The sequence below is a fragment of the Bombus terrestris genome, chromosome 4 (assembly GCF_910591885.1).
Source record: "Bombus terrestris chromosome 4, iyBomTerr1.2, whole genome shotgun sequence".
NCBI lineage: Eukaryota > Metazoa > Arthropoda > Insecta > Hymenoptera > Apidae > Bombus > Bombus terrestris.
This window is the reverse complement of record NC_063272.1, coordinates 367,027-388,739: the sequence shown is the minus strand read 5'-3', so window position 1 is coordinate 388,739 and position 21,713 is coordinate 367,027. Positions and strand designations below refer to the sequence as shown.

Below are 21,713 nucleotides of genomic sequence, written 5' to 3'. Positions count from 1 at the left end.
ATGCTGTCGATCTCTCTCTCTCTCTTTCTCTCTTTTCCTCTTTCTCTTTCTCGTGCAGAAGACTCGAGTCGAGAGTTAGCAAAGTCGAGGAGAAAAAGACCGCCGATATACGAGAAGAGGAGTAGGAGTAGGAAGAGAAAGAGGAGGTGGGAAAAGGGGAGGCACGATGCAAGAAGGACTCGAAGGAAAGAACGAAAAGACGAAGGCGGCGGCGGGAAGGCCACGGGGTTGATTTCGTGTAGCGCCGCGTTTTTAATGCTCTGATCTTTATGTAAAACAGAAGACGGACGGTGAACGAGGGAGGATCTGGGGCGCTGGCACGGGGGCCGAGGGAAGGCGGTGGGCGAGGGCGAGGAGAGCTCGGAGACGGAGGATGCGTGGAGATAGGCGCTCGAGCACCAAGCCGACCGTGAAATTGTATGAATCAAGGAGGTGCATGGAGAAGCGCGGAGACACAAAAAGCGGCGATACGAGCGGAACAAAAAGCGAAGATGGCGAGAACGAAGAGGAATGCTCGAGCCACGATGCTCGCGTCCGCCTCGATTTCCAATAGAAACGCCACCACTTTCCTGACGCTTTTCCGAACGAACTGCGACCTCCTGTTCACCTCCTGTCTCCACGAATCTCTCGCTCGGCTAGGCGACAGAAGCGAATTTAATCCGCCGTTCGCGATTTCCGACGAGAGTCGCGCTCCTTCCGTCCTTTCGAGAGGGTGTGCGACCGTTTCTCGGCGATAAATTCAAGCGCATAGTCGAACGAGGTCGAGAAGGAGCGAGCAAGATGGGAAAAAAGTCCCTCGAACTGAATCGCGTCTCGTAATCGTCACGTGGAAAGGAAGAGGAGAGACCGACGATATTCTCGACAGCATCCGCTAACATCTAGTTACCCTCGCGCAAACTAGCGCCAAGCATACACAGGAGCGATGCTTCGTTCCCCTTCCAGTTTACCCTCCCGATTTCTCTAGTCCTGGCTTGTTCGCCGGAAAACCACGTCGTGTCTTGTGGATATATTCGCGGCGAGGGACGCTTTCAAGCCCCCTACCATTTTCAGGCTTCCCGTGTCGACGCGTTAGCTTCCTTTCGCCTCTATATTGCTCGTATACACGCGTCACGGTTTATCACTCTCGCGGGGTTATTGTCTTTCGTCTAATGGTACACGCACGTGTGCGCCGCGTACAGGTGTGTACATAGGATCGTCGACCAGCACCCGGATCGAGCGAGGAACATCGTGGCAGAATATCTCATCACGGCGTTTTCCGGCTGGAATCAGGCCGCGTGTCGTGTACTATTTTCTCGCCTCCCGCATATGCCACGTCAAGAAACAAGATTTCCCGTCCAGATGCGTCGACCAACTTACAACCTACGACCAATCGCGGTATATTGTATCGTTGGTTGGTTCGTTCCGGCTTTACGGTTCGGAGTTTTCGCGCTGTAATAGATTCACCGTGGATACTCGTGCACGCATATTCCTCGGTAGACCGGCGCGACGCGAACGGGCACGCTTCCAACACAAGCGTTTAACCAGGACATCTATTTCCCAATCTGTCGATCACGAACGATTACGACGTACGGTTGATCATAGGACGACGCGGTATTGTCGCGATTGAGTAGGTGGATTCGGAGATTGGAAAGAAGACGGAGGGACGGTGTAGACAGGAGAGGAAATAAACGACAGAGGAGGAAGGTGGAGAGGAACGCGAAGACGAGGTGCGGCATGTACGGTCTGTCGCCAGACAGCGGCCGACACGCGGAGTAGGGGAGACGTTATGGTTGCTGCGAAATTATTGCATATAGTCTGAATATTAAAGCGTGGCAGAGTGCTCGGTCGTACTCGTCGGGTGGTGGATGCTGGATGATGGACGCGAAGGAATCGTCGTGTGCGCTTGTGCGCGTACACGTATATACGTACTCGAGGGGGGAAACGGGACGCGAGAGAGAAGAAAGGAGCGGGAGTACAAGGGACAAAGCGAGCGAAAGGGAGAAGTAGACGCAGAGAACGGAAGGGGATGAGAGAGAAAGGTAGAGGGTTTAAGGGAAACGAAGGGAGAGCGAGCGAAGGAAGAAAGGAGAGGGAAGACAGGTAACGCCACCGAGAGCCACGGTGGCCGCCGGGGAAATTACGGCTCCTTCCTTACTTGCCAGAGATGTGCATAAACTCTGCATTACACTCAGTGGCACTCATACGTGTATTCCGCTACCGTGAGCGCGACCATCGTCCACGGATGCTTGTCGCACAGGCAAAAGTGGGTCGTTGCGAGCTTATTAAACGCTACTGCGATTCGCTTCAACCGCGACCGGCTTTCCTCTGCTTCTCGCTCGGTCCGCGTCTCCATACTTTCAAGCTCGTTCTCACACGATCTCAAGGAAGAAGTAGCATCGAGATTTTAAAACGATCGATGCACCGATATTGCTAATTACCATTCCTTTCTACTTGTCCGAAACTCGATACGTCTATAGCCATCCCTCGTTTGTCGGGCGATTCGTCGACGCGTTTCCCGCGCTCCGAGGAGAATGAGAGGCGCTGTTCGTATAGAATGCATGACTCGAAGACAAGGCGGCCCCGAAGTCCCCTCAGTGGCGTAAGTATCCACCTCAGACGACAACGTTACGTCGACCTATGTTTCTCCTTGTTGCTCGACCCGGCGGTCCCTCTCCCCCGTCGCCCCATCTAAATCTCCGTTGTTTATTGCAAATGGATTCCGCATCATGATGCCCGGGTAGCTGTGGGACCCTATTCAAATACCTCGTGTTTCCTCGTCGGAACCGACTCTGGCCCCCCGTCGCCCGCCCCCGAGACTCGTCTACCCTCACCCCGTGTACGGGGTTGTTATTGCCCCCGGCGTGATTGTTCTCTATCTCTGTCGTTCTCTCTCTCTCTCTCTCTCTCTCTCTCTCTCTCTCCCCAGATCTTTCGAATAATTTACTTTGCGCGATACCGGCGCGACGCGCGTCTCTTTGCCCTCCGTTGTTTCCTTCTTCTCTCCTTTCTTTCCATTCGCTACGATATCCGCAGTCTCTTCCCCCTCCCAGCGAAAAACCGAGGCTTCCTCTTTTTTGTTTGGGTAATCGAGAATCGAAGTCACCCGGCCGGAAGATCAGAAAAATTGAGTGGATCCTAATACGGGAATGCGATTATCCGAATTAGCGGTTTGCCACGGGTCCTCGCCCTCTTTTCATCGCAGTCGCGCCGCTCCCTCTTCTCGTAGCTATGAGACGGATGCCCGCGAGGCTCGCCGTTTTTCTTAAATTTCGCTCGATCGCCATTGTTATTGTCCGCCAGCTTATTTTCTGTCGTCCGTGTGCGCAGATTGACTCGGTACAAAGAGGCAGAAAGTTATCGTACCACTCAGCGTCTCGATGTTGTCGTACTTCTCGAGAGTTAGATGGTTAGTCACAGGATGGTGCAGCAAACTGACCTTGGTAGTTTTGCCAGAAGGCGGAGGCTTGGCTGCCGATCAGGTCCAAGCCGTATCCCCATGCCGGTTTCTCGGGGGTAGAGGGTTGTTGGGAGGGACGCGGTACCTGGGCCTCCCTGTACTGTTGGGCCTGTTGCTGTTGCTGAAGGGGTTGCTGGGATGACTGTTGCTGCGAAGGCTGCTGCTGCGACTGCGAGTGCACCGGACTAGCTTCCGGCGGCTCTGAACTCGTACGAGCCTCCACCTTCACGTTTTCTAAACCACACACACACACAAAAAAAAGGAACAAAATCAAATTGGCCGAGCGTTTTGCTCGGTCACGGTGTTCGTAATAGTTTGTCCTGCTACGAGAGCAGGTAACGATCCCACCAACAGCCGTCTCGAAGCGGCGAATTCGCGTGCTCCGTTTCATTCGAAATTAGTATCGCTACTCTCTGCTTTTGACAGGGTTAATCAGTGGCGGCAGCGGGAGTAGCAACGTTGTTGCGACGCGAACGGGATTCCTGACCCGCGTTGTATATCGGAATAAGAGATTTCACTTAAAGGGTTTCAAGCTCGTGCTCGAGTTTTGCTAGTGACAGGAAGAAGGGTGCCGCCGCGGTGTGCCTCTCGCTGCCTCCGAACCCCTACCACCGAAGAATCGTGCCGTTTATCGTTTAACAGTTTAACCGGAGAATCGAGAAAGAGGCGAGCATCGGGACTGCCGTGTTTGAAACGGGAAGGGGGTAAGGATCTTCCCGCCGGCAGGGGATAAGTAAGGAATCGTATTCTGCCGGGTGTCAGGCTGTTTGCTTTGCCTCGGCGAATTAATTAATTTATTCCGAGATCACCGGTAGCCCGAAGGCTCTGCGAGAGAAATCGTCTGGGAAACAGTTAACAGAACTCGATGAAAACTCTCCCGTTTCTACTACGTCTTCGTGCTCTTCTCTTTCTTTCTTACTTTCTTTCTTTCTCCGGTATCGCGATAATCCTCGAGCAAGCGCGCGCGAACTCGTCTCTTTTCCCGCTCCATTTTCACTCGAAACTGATACTTACCGGTAATCGCTCTGACTTGCTCGGAAGAAGCCCCCGTTGCTTTCAACGCCTCCTCGAGCTGCGTGCGCCTCTTGATCTCCAGTTCCAGTTGTTCCTGTAGGCGTTTCCTTGCCCTTCGTTCTTTCTTTAGCCGTTTCTGGTACATCACTGAAAGCAGAAACATCGAAAGCCTTTAGCATAATTTCAATCGGGGATGTCGCGTGCGACTCTTCCGAACGACTTCGACGGACACCTGTCAAAACGACTTAACGGTAGGCGGTGTTCACGGTGTTCCCCAGGTGGTGGAACCCCGGCGCGGTCAAAGTCCAACGAAATTATCTCGGCGTATCATTGTACCGCGGGGGGTTTCACGGCCAGCACAGGGGGCTTCGGACCTCGAACACGCGTCTAAGCGGGGGTCTGATCGTCCCGTCGGCTACCGTGCGCGCCTGTCAACGATGTCTAACCGAGGATCGACGTCGATCGATCGTTCGATCTAGTTATCGATCGATCTACGAATTGGGTGCCCGGTTAAACCGGTTCCCCTTCTCGACGCCTCGCACCATTTGCAAACGGGAACAATTTTTTTTCGCGACTGCCTCGCAGCTGTCAGCTCGGCCGTGTTTCTTGATTACTTTATCTCGATAGAACGTGGCCCTCCGGTTGCTCGACCGTATCGCGTACTACGCTTTGCAGCGACTCGCTACACCGATTAGACTGGCGATCGCTTTCTCTCGCGTATTTTCGCTATCTTTGAAACTATCCCGAACCGATAAGAAATCCGTTCGATTCTCGGATTGTAGAATTCTGGCGAAAGCGGAGGCGCGCAGGAAGAACATTCGACATGGTCAGACGCGTTCTTGCAGACAAGTCGATCGAGCGATCGGTCGAGGCTCTCGGGTCGGCGCGTTTGAACCGTCCCTCCTCCTCTTGTCCGCTTTAATTATTTTCCATTATTGCGAACCGCCGCGTCCGGCCATTGTGTCTTGCTCGGGATCACCCGCTCCCGGCACTTTCGGGCCCCGATCTCTCGCGAACCTGGGCTTTGTTGTCGACGCCTCGATCGCGCGATCATCGTTGCGATCGGCATCGACGGCGTTGCCGCTTCTACGGTGGCCGGATTTCGCGGAACGCAGGGAAACAACGCGAGAGCTCCCTTTCCTGAGACTACCCTGTGTTTAACGTGGAAGTCGGCAGTTAGCGTCCAATTAATCTCGTCACCGAGGAAACGAGCGCGAGTCGGCCACGGACGCGCAAGTGCATCGTCATTTTTGTCCGTCCCACGCCGAAGGGTGCTATTAAACGAGCAGGCGTCGTGGAAATTGTAAAAGATAGTTTACACACCGTCGGAGTATCGTTTCGTTCGCACGCCGCTTCCTGTATATCCAGGATAACGCGCGTAAAATTGGAAAGCTCCGAACTAAGGTTAGAGGAGCAGCCGAAACGGGAAGACGGTCTCGACGATTACGATCGGATCCGATTCACCGATATTTTCCACGCGATCGGCAGGTGGACACCGGTTGAGCGTCACTGATACATGATTGATTCCCAGCAGACAAGGCGCAGACAACCCCTTTGCCCCCTCTACCTGATCACGATGCCGGTATACCTGTGTCCCCTTTCCCCGCGCGTACACCTTTGTCTTTCTCCGTTACGATCTTGCTCTCGCCGACTTTCGAGGAACGACGCGGTTTCGAGACGTTGTGGCGTTCCTCTCTCTTTTTTCCTTTCTCGTCCCTCTTCGATACTCTCTCTCGCGTGCTCCGTTTCTTCGTCTCGCCAAGTTGCCGTCCAGATGCTGTCTTCTCCTCGCTGTCGAATAGGTGTGCAACGATAGCAGGGTAAGGAGAAAGCTCGCGTGAGGGTGCGGAGAGGAGAAGGAGGAGGAGGAGGAGGAGGAGGAGGAGGTGGAGAAGGAAGAGGAGGAGGCCGAGAAGGGAGGCGGAGGAGAGGGTTGGCGAGGGCGAGGAGGGACACGAAGCAAAGTACGCCGGTGGCGGGTGGGTGGGGTGGGACAAGGTGGGAAGGGGACAGACTTCTCTCCGGTGGTAGGAGCGGCCTGTGGGGTACAAGGGAGAAGCGGGGGGCGCAGCATTATGATGCAAAGATGGCGCGGCTGCGGCACCCTAGAATTAGCTCGAGCACTCGCCATTGGCCGCTCGGCAAACCACTCCTTCGGTAACAACCGACTGCATACGTTGCATACTAAGGATACACGCGAGCCCGGCAAAGAATTGCCCCGAACCAGGGCTGCCCTGGCCTGACTTCCACCTACGATTCCGAAAGCCACCCGAGTTTCTCGCGTTGCGACTTTTCCTTCGCGCGCGTCCCACTCCGCGATCGAGAACCGCTTGGACGATCGCGAGCGAGGCACAAGCAGGAAGGTGTTCGTTGGTTTTGGTCTTGCGAGAAGTGGTCCATCCGCGATCGTTCAGCAATTTTGATGTCTACGCTGTACGTTGCACACGATACCGATCGTTGCGAGTCAATAGTTGTTCGGTGACGGCGGTGGATGGCCTTCCCGCGAACTGTCTCTCCTACAGTCTTCGTTGCGACTTTGTTCCGCCTCGGTTCCAGCGCAACAGCCGTGTAACAGCTTCTTAGCGCGAAGCGAAGAATCGCTACGCGAGCATTCCTTCTTCGTCGTTCCTGTTCGCGGCATTTTGCGTTTTCGAAGGGTAGGAAAGATCGGTGATCGTCTCTACGACCCTTGTTTCTCCTTCGATCGATATCGATAAGTCACGCTTCTACGTTTCTACGCGACGCAGCTGTAAATCGCGCGAAGGTCGATCTCGCCGGTATTGCCTGTTACAGCGACTGGCAAGCGACGCCGTCGATCGCGCGTCCGAGAAAAAGAAATCCGCGCTCATGATTATGAAATTAGAGCCGGGAGTAGAGCACGTCTATTCGACCGAACGAATATCGTCTGAGTACGCCGAACGCCGATGAGTCGTCCGTCGATCGAGAAGCCCGCGAAGGGAATTACCTCCAGGTTCGTTCACGGGGCACAGGGGTTGCGCGATCGAGGTACCGGGTCGAGGGATACCGCGAGTAGGGGGAGAATGCTCCATTAGATAATGCACCGGAGAAGAAAAGTAGGGAGAGAAAAAAGGAACGAGAAACGGGAAGAGGGAGAAGGAAGAGCGGGCTTTCTCTCTCTCTCCCTTTCTCCCTCTCTCTCTCTCTCTGTCCAGATACGTCAAAATGCATCAGCTACCGCTGTGCGTTCGATCAGAAATTTTCTGGCCGCTGTCCGCGCGGACTACCCACGTAGAAGACTCGCGAACTCTCTCGTCGCGTCCGCCTACGTTTAACGCTGGATCGAGAACTCGTGGGCCGATATCGATCTCGCTGCTGTCACGACTGAAATCGTGCAGATATCTCGATGAGAGAGAACGCGGGTGGAACGTACGTGGCAGAAACTGGACGGAAAACGGACAAAGAACGGCCACGTTGCGTCGGCAACGTCGAGAGATTTTGCGTTAGGTATCGCTTCGGGCTGTTTCGAAGTCGTCGCCTATCTCCGGGAATTAGCGGCCGGCCGCGTAAACAATCAGGGGAAACGCGACGGGGCAAATCCAATAGGGAAACCCGCAGAAACTAATATAGAGGCCCGGTCGTCTTACCCGGCTCGCGTTTAATACACGTTTTCCTGCCGGAACGAGAGAACAGTCCCTCCGGGAATAGCAATATGATTTACATTTTGAGGTTATATTGACCATTCCCGGCACCTGCAGCGCTCGCTCCTTCCTAGCCCGCGGCCTTCTTCGTCGATGACCGGGATCTGCTTAGGAAAAATTAATAATACTCTGCCCAAAACGATCCCTGCTTTCCCTCTGTATTCCCTCTTTGGTCGATTCGCGATTCCGCTATATCTTTCTCTATACGTTTTAATTCGCCTCGTGCCAATCTCTTTCCGCGAAATCCAATCGTCTGGTATTCGAGAAGCTGCAACGACGACTGCTAAGGTGGAACGTTGAACGAGATCTATCCTCGGAAAGGGATAACGAGGAGCCAAGATTAGGGTCGTGGAAGCTGGCCGCGTACACTTAATGCGTAATTACGATTCATGAAGGCGGATGAACTGCGGCGTGTGGACGAGCGCGCGTAATCTTGCCCGAATACGTCCTCGAGGGCCGAGGAGCGGTCGAAACAGCCGTTACCCGGTGTTTAAAGGGGTTCTTACGCACCTACTCGAGACGCAGCAGCAGTTCGATCTCCTCCGACGGACAGCATCTGTGCTCTACGGCTCTCTCGATATCCATACAAAAGCCGTCCGTTGAATAACATTACGCTCGAGCCACGCCGCTCGCCGCGGACGATTATAGTCCAACGAACGTCGATAGTAGTTATGGACCGTGTATCCTGTGCGAATGCTAATTTCGGACGGCTGGAACCGATGCCCGACCGAGTCCGTCCTTCAGGCTAATCGACGAAACCGCGAACCGATGTCTTCCGGTTTTCTGCTTCTCTCCCAACGCTCGTTTCTTTTCTCCACGCATGCACGTACGCTCGCGTTTCACGAGGGGAGAGGCCGCCTCTTTTTTGTCGCCTCACGAAGCACGGAGGATCGATTCTTCGGGACGACTGCCAGAGATTCGCCGTGACAATCGTGCCTTCTCACCCTTCTCTCTTACGCGCGCGCTAGGGTCGCTTCTCGTTCAAATATCAATTTTGCGGCGACAACTTTTCGCCACCCTCCTCTCTACTCCATGACCCATATGGAAATGGAGATCGGTCATCGGAATCCAGTTTGCCAGTGGTAACATCCCCGAGAGGGTCAAACGCGTTCGGCTCCCTTGCCTGCGAAGGGTAGCTACCCTTGGACTGGTTTCCATGCCACGGAACGTCGTAAAGTCGAAAGCTTTTCGCTTTTACGTATTATTCTTTTATCCGATATCGGGATAGCCGGTATCCGGCGGCGAGGTATACCAGGGAAAATCCTCTTTCGTGCTCGTCCCTTCGGTTTTCCGGGCCACGAAATATTCTCGCGACCATTCGCTCGAGTAGCGTCTGTTTCGTCTCGCCGCTTGTTTTCATAGGACAAACTAATTTATCCTATTAACATCCGTTGTATACGTTATCGTCGGGCTCGGCGATTCTGTTTATCGGACAGACGAGCTTTAGATTCGCGTTGAAGGAAAGAAATCGAGAGGCTAGACTAGCGTAACGCGAACGAAAACGAAACATGCCTCGCGAAACTGCCTGCCGGGGCAACGATCGTGTTTCGAACGAGATTCAGGCCAACAGGCGGAAGAAACTCCAACGACCGCAGAAACAAATACGGAACTTCCTCCTAGCTTCGCTTCTTCAACGTTTTCGTCCACGTTTCGTCTAAGCGTTCAGGTGTGGTCGGACATGGTGGAAGCGTGCCGCAAGAGACGAAACTTGCGACCAGTGCGGCGCTTGAATCACGCTACCAATACGAAAATGTTTACATCGCGGGTGAGTGTGGGTCATTCGAAACCGACCGATCTGGTTACTAGGTCCAGCGCGCGGAAACGTAATAGCCGTAGTAGCGTTTTGCCCGACTTCTTTACCTTCGGCTCGAACCCTTTGGCGAGATCGAAAAGAGAGATCGAAAAAACCGAGCGTACGCTCGATGTGTTCGTCCCTGACGAATCGATCGACGCGAAAACGAGGAAAAAGACGCGAGTCTGGAGAAGAAGGAGGAGTCGATCCAGTTCGGTGGATTCGAAAGGGGAGGATCGCGTCGCGTCGTTGGTAACACGTCTATTCCCGGATAATTGTTTTAAAGGTAGCAATCGCTGTCGGGTTACGACCGGCATACATTAATTTAGCCCGATTTATATTATATTATCGGTAAGTATGATCGTCGATGGAGCGGGATGATAGGGCTGCGCCGTGATAACGCATTTCGCGCGCACGTTCGTCGGTTAACGGGAGCCGATTGACCTCGAAGCTCGTTACGTCCAAGGACTGGCAATTACGCGCCGATCAGGCCGCTATAGCGCAAGAAAGACAGAAAGGAATCCACCGAAGAAAGGCAAAAAAAAAAAAAAATAATACGATCGACAGAAGTTTGTCGAGTCGAATGGGACGCCGGGGGATCCGTATCTGCGAGTCGTTGCTTTATCGGTAGCGAGCAGCGGCAGTTTTCGGGGGCTTCGGCGCTATGGGACGCGTGTTTTATTGCCCGAAAACCGACAGATATCAGGATTATGTGTTCCATCGACGTCGACGCTCGTGTGCGCCACCCATTCGACGCGATACGCCGTCTACGGATCTCTAGCGACGAATCGAGGGAACGAAAGAAGCGTAGACATTCTCTTCTGCTCGAACGGACGTTGACGCGAATTCGCGGCGTCCGTTTTCGCGTGGAAACTCGAACTCGGGGAAACTGTCTCGGCTTCGTTGGTCGGAAAATAAAAGTCGAATAAGAAGCGAAAGAGGAAAGGGAGAATAGAGGATCTACGAAACGGAACGAATCGCGTTAAATATAATGCGAACGAATGCCGATGGCAAAGGCGGTGGTGGCGATGCGGAGTCCGAAAAACGTTAGCTAGATGGTTATCGTGGTAATCGCGGGCCGAACCGATAAAATAAGATCAGAGCCTTTCTAATGCCGGGTTATTTTTTTAAATGGTTCGCTCGATCGGCCGGTCTTCTTCATCCGTGTGCGCCTGCTCGCTCTTTGCCGAACGGCTCTCTCGGGGTGAAACTATTTTGACCTTTTTCGCGCGTAGACCTCGCATCGAACCGGGTAATTTGGATTTGCAGTCGCGTAAGCGCCACCCTTGCCCTGCCCGATATTATTTCCCCCTATAAACCTCGTATCTCGCGGAGAAGAAACCGGTGTTTCAAGCTCGGTACCATCTGGACCTCGATGTAGAAGAATTTCGTTAAATATTCATACGGCGAAGAAAGCGCGCGATGTTTTCTCTACTAAAAGCAGAGCATTGTTCCACTTTTTTCTGCCAGCAGCCCATGGCGTCCCCCGCGAACGAAACCCCGCTGTTTTTTCGCCTCCCCTATCGATACGCGATCCACGCGTCCACAGATTGCTCGATGACGTTTCATTTTTCCCCGAATATCCAAAACACCGATCAGGGGACTGGCATCGAGTTCCCGCAGCGTGCTACAGCCAGAAATGTTTTAGCTTATCGCGTTTAATGCCATCCCTTTGCGTCACGAAGAGTCAAGGAAGCATCCCCTGGGAAACATACGGCAGCTTAATGGTGATTTTTTGTCGTTATACGACCGTTTTCACCTCGTTTTCGTTTGCCACGCGAACCGTGCCGGACGTGTCAGCACGTCTTACCCAGGTTGCTCCGTAACGACACGGATTTTCTGATAGATTTCTCCTCGATGGCTATCACGAAGGCGACAATGCGCATGTCTTCCCTTCCCGTTTTTATCGGTGGAATGTACCGAGGATAAAGAAACGGGGAAACTTTTCTAACTTCGTCGAAAGCGGAACAAACAAAAAAAAAACGACCATCTCCACGCGGTAGTGTACGAATTAAATTCTTAAAGTTCCCTCCCGTACATGTGGCATTCCGCGAGTCCCCGAGACATCTAGAATCGAGTTACCTCTAGGCTGCTTCCGTCTCCGTGCCGCTCGGGGGAACCGATATTAATTCCCATAAATTTCCTTTCAAACGTGCATGAATCCTCCCGCCGCCACCCCCAGCCTCGCCCCTTCAAAAGCAAAGGACTGTTTGCCTTTTAATCCGAGTATGCAAAGAACGTTATTCTTCTTTTCCGTCGACAAAACGGCATACAGAAGAAAGGGACGGTGGATGGGTGCGGCGGAGTCGAGGCACCGGCAGCTTACGACGAGCTCTTGCAATATTTAACGACGCGATGAAAGCTGGCGAAATCCGAAAGGAACGCATCGTTACGCCTGGCGTCTTTAAAAACGAACTCGTTTGGCCTATCGGAACGGCTGCTTTACTCGCGAAGTGGCGCCTTAAACTGCTCCGGCGAAAGAACCGAGGAATCGACGGTAATAGTCGGATTGCGAATGCACGAAACGGAGTAGGTTATATTACGATAGTATCTCGAAGCTGCAGAGGGACGCAGTTATTCCAGCGACTCCTAGAGATTCGACTCGAAGTTTGCGCGCAATTTGATCGTAATTACGATCTAGCCGAGAGTAGAGTTTGTTCCAGTGGCGCGACCAGAGTAAGAGCTGCAGGTCGAGAGACGCCTTAGACAGAGTGGCAGGGATAACCCGTTGGCAACTGGAGGCAAGTGGAACGTCGCGGCGCAGCACGGCGGAGCGGACACCGTGATCCTCCTCCGATCGAGGACGTTGTTTTTCCGCGCGACAGCGGCTAACCGCGGGGGAGGTTGATTCCGAGCCGTATCGCAGAATGTCGGGACGTACGGCACGCGGAAAACGAGATCCATTCGAGTTGTTCTTTGAGGCGGCACCCGCAAAGGGAATGCTCGCCGGCTGGAACGGAAAAAGGAGAAAAGCAGGGAACAGATTGAGTGGCGCGCGCAGAGAAAAGAGAGGGCAAGGAACGACACAGAAGTACCGGAAGGGTGGATGCGTTTCAATCCGAGACCGCAGTCGCGGTCGCTTTTCTTTTCCTTTCGTTTCAGTTCCGTTCAAGTGGCTCTTCTCTCCGCCGCAAAACTCTACCGAGCCGACTCTCGGCCGTGTTTATACAATGTAATGGCTTGTGCCAGCATTGTGCTGGGCGGTCCAGCCACTCACCGCGCACGCCGCCGTTTCGCGATTCCCTTTCGGCATTCGTTTGGCACTTTATCACGCCCCTAGATTGCCGCATTAAACATCCAGCAAAGGGAATTTCGAGTTCCCCCTAGTCGTGTCCCCCGCCGCTCTTCACTAGCGTCACGCGTCCCCTGCGCGACCGTTTTCATCGAGATTACCGTTCGAGTTCACCGCGATTACCTTTTTCTCCGATTCGCTTCTTCGTTTCTTTCTCCAAACGAACAAATTTCCATCTCTCTCTTCTCTTTCGCTTTAATCAGTCTTCTCTTTTTGAACCAGGTACCTTCATCGCACTCACGTCGCTCCGTCTCTGGCGTCTTTGTCGATCGATGACGCGTTTAGTAATTCAAGAGGGCAAAAGGGAAAAGGGACAAGAAGTAGGAGACTCTATGGAATTATGGCAGGTGGAAGACAGCCGACCTCCCTGGACGGCGATCGTCGTCTCCAATCTACCAGCAGATATACGGTGTCGCGTTACACGCGTGGCTAACGCTATCGACCGAGAGGAGGCCCGGCTTCGCGTGTACACGCCCGTACTCGCGCTGCAACGGTCGCGTTCCATCGTCCTGGATATAGGATCGCTACATTCAACAGCCGAGTACATTGTTTTCCGCGTACAAGTTCTACCACTGAAGGACTAATTCGTCTTTCGCGGAGGTCTGCGAGAGGTTTCTCAGATTCCTAGATCCGCGACGTCTGCTCGACTCGACCAACACGACCAATCCGATCCTCTGGAAGGGAACGTAGCTATGGTTCGGAGCAGCGTATTCGTAGAAAGCCGGAGAAAACGTTGACGAAACGATCGGTCACGTAATACGTGCGAAGCACCGCGAACACGCCGAGCCGGATATGACTAGGACCGAACGATTATGCGCGGACTAACGTAATCGTGAACGGTATGGGAACGATCGTCGATGAATAAGTCCGGGCCGCGTTTCTTGAAGGATATCGAGAACAAGGGCTTCTTATGGCGCGCACCTTCGGGGCTTCCTTTCGCAACGAATTCCCTGAAACTTTTTCGAGAAACTTGACCGTCCGCAACCCCCTTCCACCTTCAGTCAGGTATCCGGACTGATTTTTCTGCGATCCATTTTCGATCGAGACTACCTCGCTAGACTTCTCTATATATAGGTTCGTGTAAAATCAGCCAAGAGTTATCTCGCGTTCCTTAAGTCGTTCTGATTACGTAGGTGCAAGGAAGTTCGGCCTTTTACTGCGAAATTACGAGGAACAAGCTCGCGACGCGTTGCCGTGACGGCGCGGATAGAAGAACGGAGATGCGGTAATTGCGTCAAAGCCAGTCGACGAATTTCAATCACGCCCGGCTCCTCCCTCGTCGTCGGAAAATCATCCAGGCATTATGTATTTGCTCTCGAGTATAACCGGTTCGGTGGGTTCACCCTCGCGAAGTCGCCGCCCGAAGCTTGGCTCCGCTTTCTCTCCGTCTGCCTCTTGTTCTGCCTCACTCGCTCTCTCGTTGAATTCGCGCGAGCTGTCGCCCCCGTCGCGGTTATTAATATTTGCCGACAATTACCGAACCGGCGACCCCTTTAATTCCGCTTCTCCACGACCAAGACACGTTCGAGAGATCGATTCGGAACGACCTTGTTCCTTCCTCGTTCTTCCACTTCCATGAACCTGCCTTTTTTCTCAACTCTTTCTCATTACGGACGCCGTTTCGGCACGAGATCGCTGTATTTCGCCGTATATCGCGGCCGCCTCAAGAATGGAAAGAAGCTGCTGGCCATTACTTTATTAGGTTCGACAGCCGAGGGGTTGCGACCGAACGATCCATGACATCGGGCCACGTATCAATACCGAAAATGCCTACGAGAAACACGCACAGAGGGTAGGGACTGTAGGCGGTTCGACGAAAACCGGTCGCTTTATTCCGTGATATATGTCTGCATTAGTTGGCAGAGCTTCGAGAAAGCGGCAGTTGCTCTTCTAAATCCTTGTTAGACTAACTGCCTGCCGTTTCCTATTCGCGTTCACCAATATCGTTGCACATAGTCTTCTAACGATTATTTCGTTCGGCGAATTTCCCAAGCGCTTTGATCGGTCGGAGCAGTTCTTACCCAACTCGATTCCTCGTATTCGCGAATCTTGGTAAAGCGAGTCGGAGTTTGTGTTTGCAAGGCATCCGTTCGTCTTCCTCTTGTCCGGTTTCTCGAAGAGCTGCTTTGCCCTCGTGGAAACTAGATCCATAGTTTCGAGTCGAAGCTGGCCGTCGGAACGTGCCAGCTTCTACTTTGGGGATTGGAAAACCCATCAACGCCCGCGCAGTGGAGAGGAAAGGGAGAGAAAGATAGTTTGGCGTCAGGCTCGTCCCAACCCTCTCCAACTACCTTTCTCGCTGGACGGTCCAGAGAACCCCTTGGTTCTCTCGTAAAGCTCTGTTAGGATCCCGGAGCCGTGCAGCAGCCCCGGAAGAGACCGTCCGTGAGAGGGGAAGACCGAGTAAGCTCCGCTTACTAAGTACGTTTTGCATCTAAGACGCTCACCGAGTTTAATTACGGGGCTTTGCGGTACCGGCGACACAGACGCGCCGGGACAACGAGGCGTTCTCGCCCGTATGGTCAGCTCTACCTGCAGTTGGATTCTTTGATCGGGAAGACACGGAGCAGCTACAGAGGGAATTTCCATCGAGACGTCTTGTTTCGCGATAAACTAGGGACTGGTAGTCGAAGGAAAATTGAATAATAGAATTCGATGGGTAAGGAGAGGAATTTGTTGAAAGGAAAAGCACGAAGGAATGGCGAAAACGAGGATCCATGGAGCGTGTTCGGGCTTGGCTAGGAGCGAGCGCATAAAAGCCCGTAGAATGACGTTTTACAAAGGGTCTATCAAGCGTGGAGCAATGTTGATGGGCAACAGATAAGCGGAGGGCCGGTGCAATTTCGCTCGGCGTGCAGCGGCGCAGTCAGCGTCGCCGGCGTTACGATTTTTACGACGCTCCCTTTACAACCGACAAAATGTAATTTTCTGCGATATGTGTGCGGACACCGTGGGGGTCGAAGCCACGACGGAAAGCCGGAGGAGACGGAACGACGCGACGCGAGCGGCAGAGTCGAGAATGGCAGGGGGAAGAATCGCGGAAGATGTAGGATAGAGAGAGAGAGAGAGAATGAGAGAGAGAAGAGGCGATGGTCGCGGAAATAGCCGGTCGCTTTGGTCGAAAGGTTCTGCGGCGACCCTCGGTCAAGAGAGCGCGCTCCTCCGCTCGCGAGTATCCCTCGGGAAGGAATCGAAGGTTATTATAACGAAGGAGGATCGTATCGTTCGATTTACCGTAGCTATAAAATTTGAGGAATTTTCAAATACGTTTTCAAATACGACGTTTATAATAGCGGGGCGGGGGCATTCTCGGTCGCGTTCACCTTGGTTGGCAAATAATTTTAAGCGGCTACACGGGACGTCGTGGCGTCGCGGCGATCGAATTATTGCGAAGGATCCGCGACTCGGTGTCGACCGTAAATTTCGCTGGACAATAAAGAACCGCGCCGGATGGGAATTCTTCGTGCAAAAGGGAGGACCGCCGAAAAAAAAGCAGAGCCAGCGACGAGGGCTTTCTCCTCTTGGTCGACTCGGTGCCGCGGCCGCCGAACGGGAGACCATCCACGCCATTCATTTTTTCCACATTCGAACACCGTATGACGCCAGTAGAGAGCCGTCTTTCTGCGCGACAACGACCTCGTCTTCGGTGGCGCAAGCCGAAAAAGCCTCGGTTCGTTCGGCAACGGAATTGATTTTTGGAATTTATCGTGGCGAGCTTCCGTTCGCCGCGGCTCGCTTCGCAATCGGCGCGTAAACAAGTCGAGTTTACGACAGGGTTGCACCCGAAAGCACCTTCGACCGGTTAATTGGAAGGCCGGTCTAATCGCGCCGCGGGCCACCGCCACGAAAGAGGCTTTGTTCTTTGTTCCGGGCGAACGCCTTCGTTCTTTCTCTCTCCTTTCCCATCCCTTACCACACTCGTTCCATCCTTTCGCGTCAACCTTTCCTCTTTTATACTCTTTGTAGTTTAACTTCCGGTACAAAAGAGTCATCCGCTCGCTTGGCTCTTCGTCGTTCCCGGACCACTGCCTTCTCTACTCCGAACTTTAACTGGCCTTCGTGGCTCGAACGAACGGGAGAAAATATTAACGAAACGTTTCGCTTTGGTGCAATCTGATTTTGGAACAGGAAGAAGAAGGAGAAAACGCGGGGATTTCCGCGGACTGGTTGAGCGAACGATATGTGTATCGGCGAGCCATGTGGCGCACGATTTCGCCGGCAACGCAATGCGGCAGTCGCAGTTGGGCCGAGATAATTAGGTTTGAGTGCACTCTGGCCGCCGCAGTCGGTAACTCAGTTATCAGTGGACACCCCGCGTACAATGGCTATCACAACGGCATCAAACATAACGCATCAATTAACGTGAACAATAACCGAGCCGCGCCAGGGGTGACGGGAAGGGTAGATGGCGCGAGCTCCAACGTTCAGGGCCCTTTCTGCACCTCCGCAGCGACTACGATCGAGCGATGGCCGCTCTACTCGCTACCGATCGCCAACCACGTTCCACTCGTGTTCTACGCGATCTATAGAAACTTCTCCGCGCACGGTCTAATCGTTAGTTTTTTCCTAAGGAGCCTCCGAGCCATTCAGCGTTCGACCCGAGGCGTCTGCGAGCCGACCGAAGAACACAGACATTCCGTGCGTTCGTTAGCCGCGCGGGCTGATAACGAATTCGGCGAAGCGACGAAAAAGCAATATCCAGAAGACCGAATGTACGCGTGAATCCGCTCGCGTATGCGTGCCGGTACGCCTCTTCATCCATACATGCATATCCATAAGTGCGTGCTATCGCGAGGGAAAGGGAAACAAAGAGGTAGGGTGAATGTATAGAGGGATCGAGAGAGATAGAGAGGCGGCAAGGGATGAACGTTCGTATGCATCGTGCACGATCAGGGCCCTCTGGCGTATTCAAAGCGCGCAGCGTCGCTCCATCTCGAGGAATGCGGCAATCGATTATCACGGTCCTGCATATCGATACTACCGTCGGACACAGGGCCGCGCGGCGCAGAACCGCGCGCGTCGAGCCGGAGACAGCGGCGAAGAGAGAGCGAAAGAGAGGGAGAGAGAGAGAGAGTGAGAGAGAGAGAGAGAGAGAGAGAGGAGGAGGAGGAGGAGGAGAAAGAGAAAGCATTGGGGGACGCCACACGCTAGACAGGGTGCAAGGGTGTCCGCTTAGCGCCGCTCTCCGCTATCCTGGCCACACACGCACACGCGGCCGACTAATGACATCGGCTCCTCTATAATACTCGTGCCTCGAATATCATCGGCCCGATATTGCCACCGCGAGAGATTAATGTTTCGTCCTAACCCATCCCTTCCTCCCTCACGCTCTGCATCGCTCTTTGCTGCTCCGTTCTTTTCCGCGTGTATCCCTTTCTCCTGATGGCTGTCGACAGTTCTTTAACGACACTTGCCTATGTTGGGCGCGTGTCCTACTCAGACTTCTCGTAATCATGGCGAACCCTATCGTCAAATCGTTCGCTACGATCGTGATGTTCGTGCAAACGAGTCGAGGGTAATCGAAATTGTGGCGTCGCCCTTTCCTTTTCTATAAAGCAATTCGTTTCGCGCGAAAAGAAAAATGTTAGCATCGAAGCGTCTGTCGTCGTCCGATCCGATAAACGTCGAAGCTAGACCCTGCCACTCTGGAAACTTGGAGACGAGTGGAGTTTCGGGGCACGGCGAGATGGTAGTTCGTCCGCGACAAGCGGCTAGAACGATAATGGCGGCTATTAACGAGCCGTATCGGGCGTGAAGACACCTGAGCCCAAAATATCACCCCGATTAATGCAATTACAGCTTACAAGTCCCTTCGGCTCTAAGACCTCCAGTATTACTAATTCATCGAGCGCGTAGATGTGTTTCCGGCGAGGCTTCGGCCTTCGTCCCGCCGCTCGATCGCCTTCCAACCTTCTCTCCCGTATTAGTACTCTCCTCCTTCCTTTCCTGCTTTCCCTCGACCTTCGTCGAGACCGATTTGTGCCGTAGAATGAGAGAACCACGAGATCTCGAGGTTGCGCCGCTCATCGACGAATAGGTAACGCGCGTATCCAGCAGCCGGAAGCTGGTCGTTCCTTCACAAGGGTAGATGAAGAGGTAGGTTGGCAACGGATTACGGCGTTTTCCGAGTCCCTGGCAGAGCGGTATCGGCTTTTGGCGGTTGCGGTTAACGTAATTACGCCGAAGGACCTATGCGGCCCCTCGCGCGAAACCGCGAACGTCTTAGCTGCGCGTCTCCGCCTCCGTCCTCGGCCCCTTTTCACCCATCGTCTTCGGCCCCTCGTCGGCCTTCCAACGTTCCGGAGAAAACGAGATGCCGGAGCGCCAGTGTCTGCTAATCGGCGGATCCGCACCGCAACGCGTTCCAAATCAACAACGTTTCCCTCGCTTCCATCGTCTTGCATCAAACGCTGATCGAATTTTCCGGATTAAACGCTTCGCCCCTGAGACCTTTTCGAATTGTTCGTTCCAACGTACGTAACGCTTTAACTCGCATTCACCGGTCGTTTCACCGAGTAGGAGTCATCGGATACTGAAACGTGTTTTTGCGTTAAACGAATGATCGTCGCGCAATTTGGAGTAATCGCGCGTAGCGCCATTCGATGACTGGAAAAGTTATAGGGCACGGCGATCGAGCAATTACGGGCGAGCGCCATCGCTAACGTGATCGTCATCGTCATCGATGTCCGGACAGTACACCGGACCAGGCCATCACGCTTTATTAGCGCGACGATCGGAACAATCGGTCCAATGATTACAGCCGAAACATAATCGTTAACGCGTACGACCCATTAATGACTATGGACCATTCTCGATGCCAAATTGGTGGCGGCGAATGGGCTCGCGAGAGAGCGGATCGCGCGCACTCCATATACGCTTGCATACGCGCGGTATGCGTGTAACCGCGTAAACGCGGACGCTTCACGCGGTCGATGATGAACGTATTTGCGCCGCCCGTTAATCCCCGTTACGACGAATCAAAACGTAAACGCCAACATGCCTCGCGTTATCGCCCGACGACTCAACCCCGCACTTCCATTTTCTCTCTCTTTCTCCTCCACCGATCTTTCCGCTGGCGTTACGCGCGGGAACTTTTGCGTACTCTGCTGTGGAGGAAACGCGCGTCTTGCCGGGAGCTACTGGTTTTCTCTGTCTCTACCCTCCTCTGCGTTTCTCCCTGTCCCGCCAAATCGCTTCGTTCCTCCATAATTTATGAGATTCTCCGTCTGTCCGTGAGGCCTTTCCTCGCGACGTTATAATTAGAAATATGCTTACGGCCGTAATTCCGGACGAAGCGGAACAGAACGGGTGCAGTGGGTTGGGGTGGTTCGAAAGGAGGGTGAGCACGTTTACTGCCAATAAGGGACGCATGCATAATAGAAAGCCGTAGATGGTAGTCGACCGGCCGACAGAAGGACTTACACGGGAATGCTACTTTACGAGGACTCGTATTACGAGGGTTGCGGATTCGTCGTCTTTCATACGAGCGGCCCGCACCGCTACGATATCGAATCCGCATCCTCCGGACCAACCAGAGCTAACAGCCAGCCGTCCTCTTTCCGTTCTCTCCTTCTTTCATATAACAGGAAACGGGGAATTATTGCGTCGCTCGAATCCCAAATTTGCCGCACCACACGCGGAATACCTCGCGATATACGAATATCTTGCGTACACTGAGCAGGATGGCGCTAACCGGCGACTGTAGCCGGTTGAATATTTTCATCGGAAAGACGAAGGAGATTCGCCGCAACATCGACCGCACCGTCGTGCACAAAAATGGTCACGCCGCGGAATTCGGTTTAGCGAATCTCCGCATTGACGTCACGCTGGTTTACCATACACCGCGATGCGAATGAGAGAAGCTTGGTAGAGTTAGGGGGAGACGAGCCGTGACCAACGGGGAAGGGAAAGAGACAGAGGTGCTCGGGGTGTCGGGTTTGCCCGGAGTAGGGTGACACCGGCCCTAATAACGGGTTACCGGTTACGTATGGACATTTATTTATTTACGCCTTCCGCGAGGAATTTCGCGTGATTCGAGGTTTAAATACAGAGCGGTTAACCGAGGAAAACTCGTTTCTGCTCCAGGTTATGTTACGTTTCAGCGAGGGCGGTCGCATCGATCCTGAATCGACTGCAAATACAAATTACGCGTAAAGAGATATAAGAAAATTTGGAATTTTCGAATGGAAAGAATCAGGGATTCTTTTCGCTCTTATCGAACGATCCAGCACGATGGTTTATCTCGAAGGATCGGCGGCTCACGAGGGACAAAGCTGCACGCGTTCCACGACGGTCTGCTCGCGAGGATGGCTATGCTTCGGTACGTGCAGAATTTTCGCAAGCGTTTCTCCGCGCGTAACGGAAACGATCCGAGTTTGCGTTCGCGCGGACCGACGAAGGAAGAAGAGGGAGAGGAAGAGGAACAGGAGGAGAAAGATGAGGAAGCCGACCACGTATGCACACACGCGCGCGCCGAGCGCTCAAGTAATTCGCGCAATTTCATCTAAATTCCGCAGCAAC

At 53.4% G+C, this 21,713-nt stretch overlaps 1 protein-coding gene across 8 annotated transcripts in view; it reads right to left on the bottom strand.

Annotated features, from left to right (window-relative positions):
- Window positions 1-21,713, bottom strand: part of LOC100649754 (dachshund homolog 2) — a 143,988-nt gene that overhangs the window by 6,040 nt on the left and 116,235 nt on the right. For 4 of the 8 annotated variants that reach the window (XM_012318695.3, XM_048405467.1, XM_012318694.3 and 1 more), the window contains 2 exons: window positions 4,451-4,597; window positions 3,416-3,670 (listed from right to left, as the gene is read on the bottom strand). In XM_012318695.3, the coding sequence (XP_012174085.1) occupies window positions 3,416-3,670; window positions 4,451-4,597 (402 nt within the window). Of the gene's footprint in view, window positions 1-3,342; window positions 3,671-4,450; window positions 4,598-21,713 lie in introns of all 8 variants that reach the window. The other 4 variants (XR_007223936.1, XM_048405468.1, XM_048405470.1 and 1 more) reach the window with 2 other exon arrangements.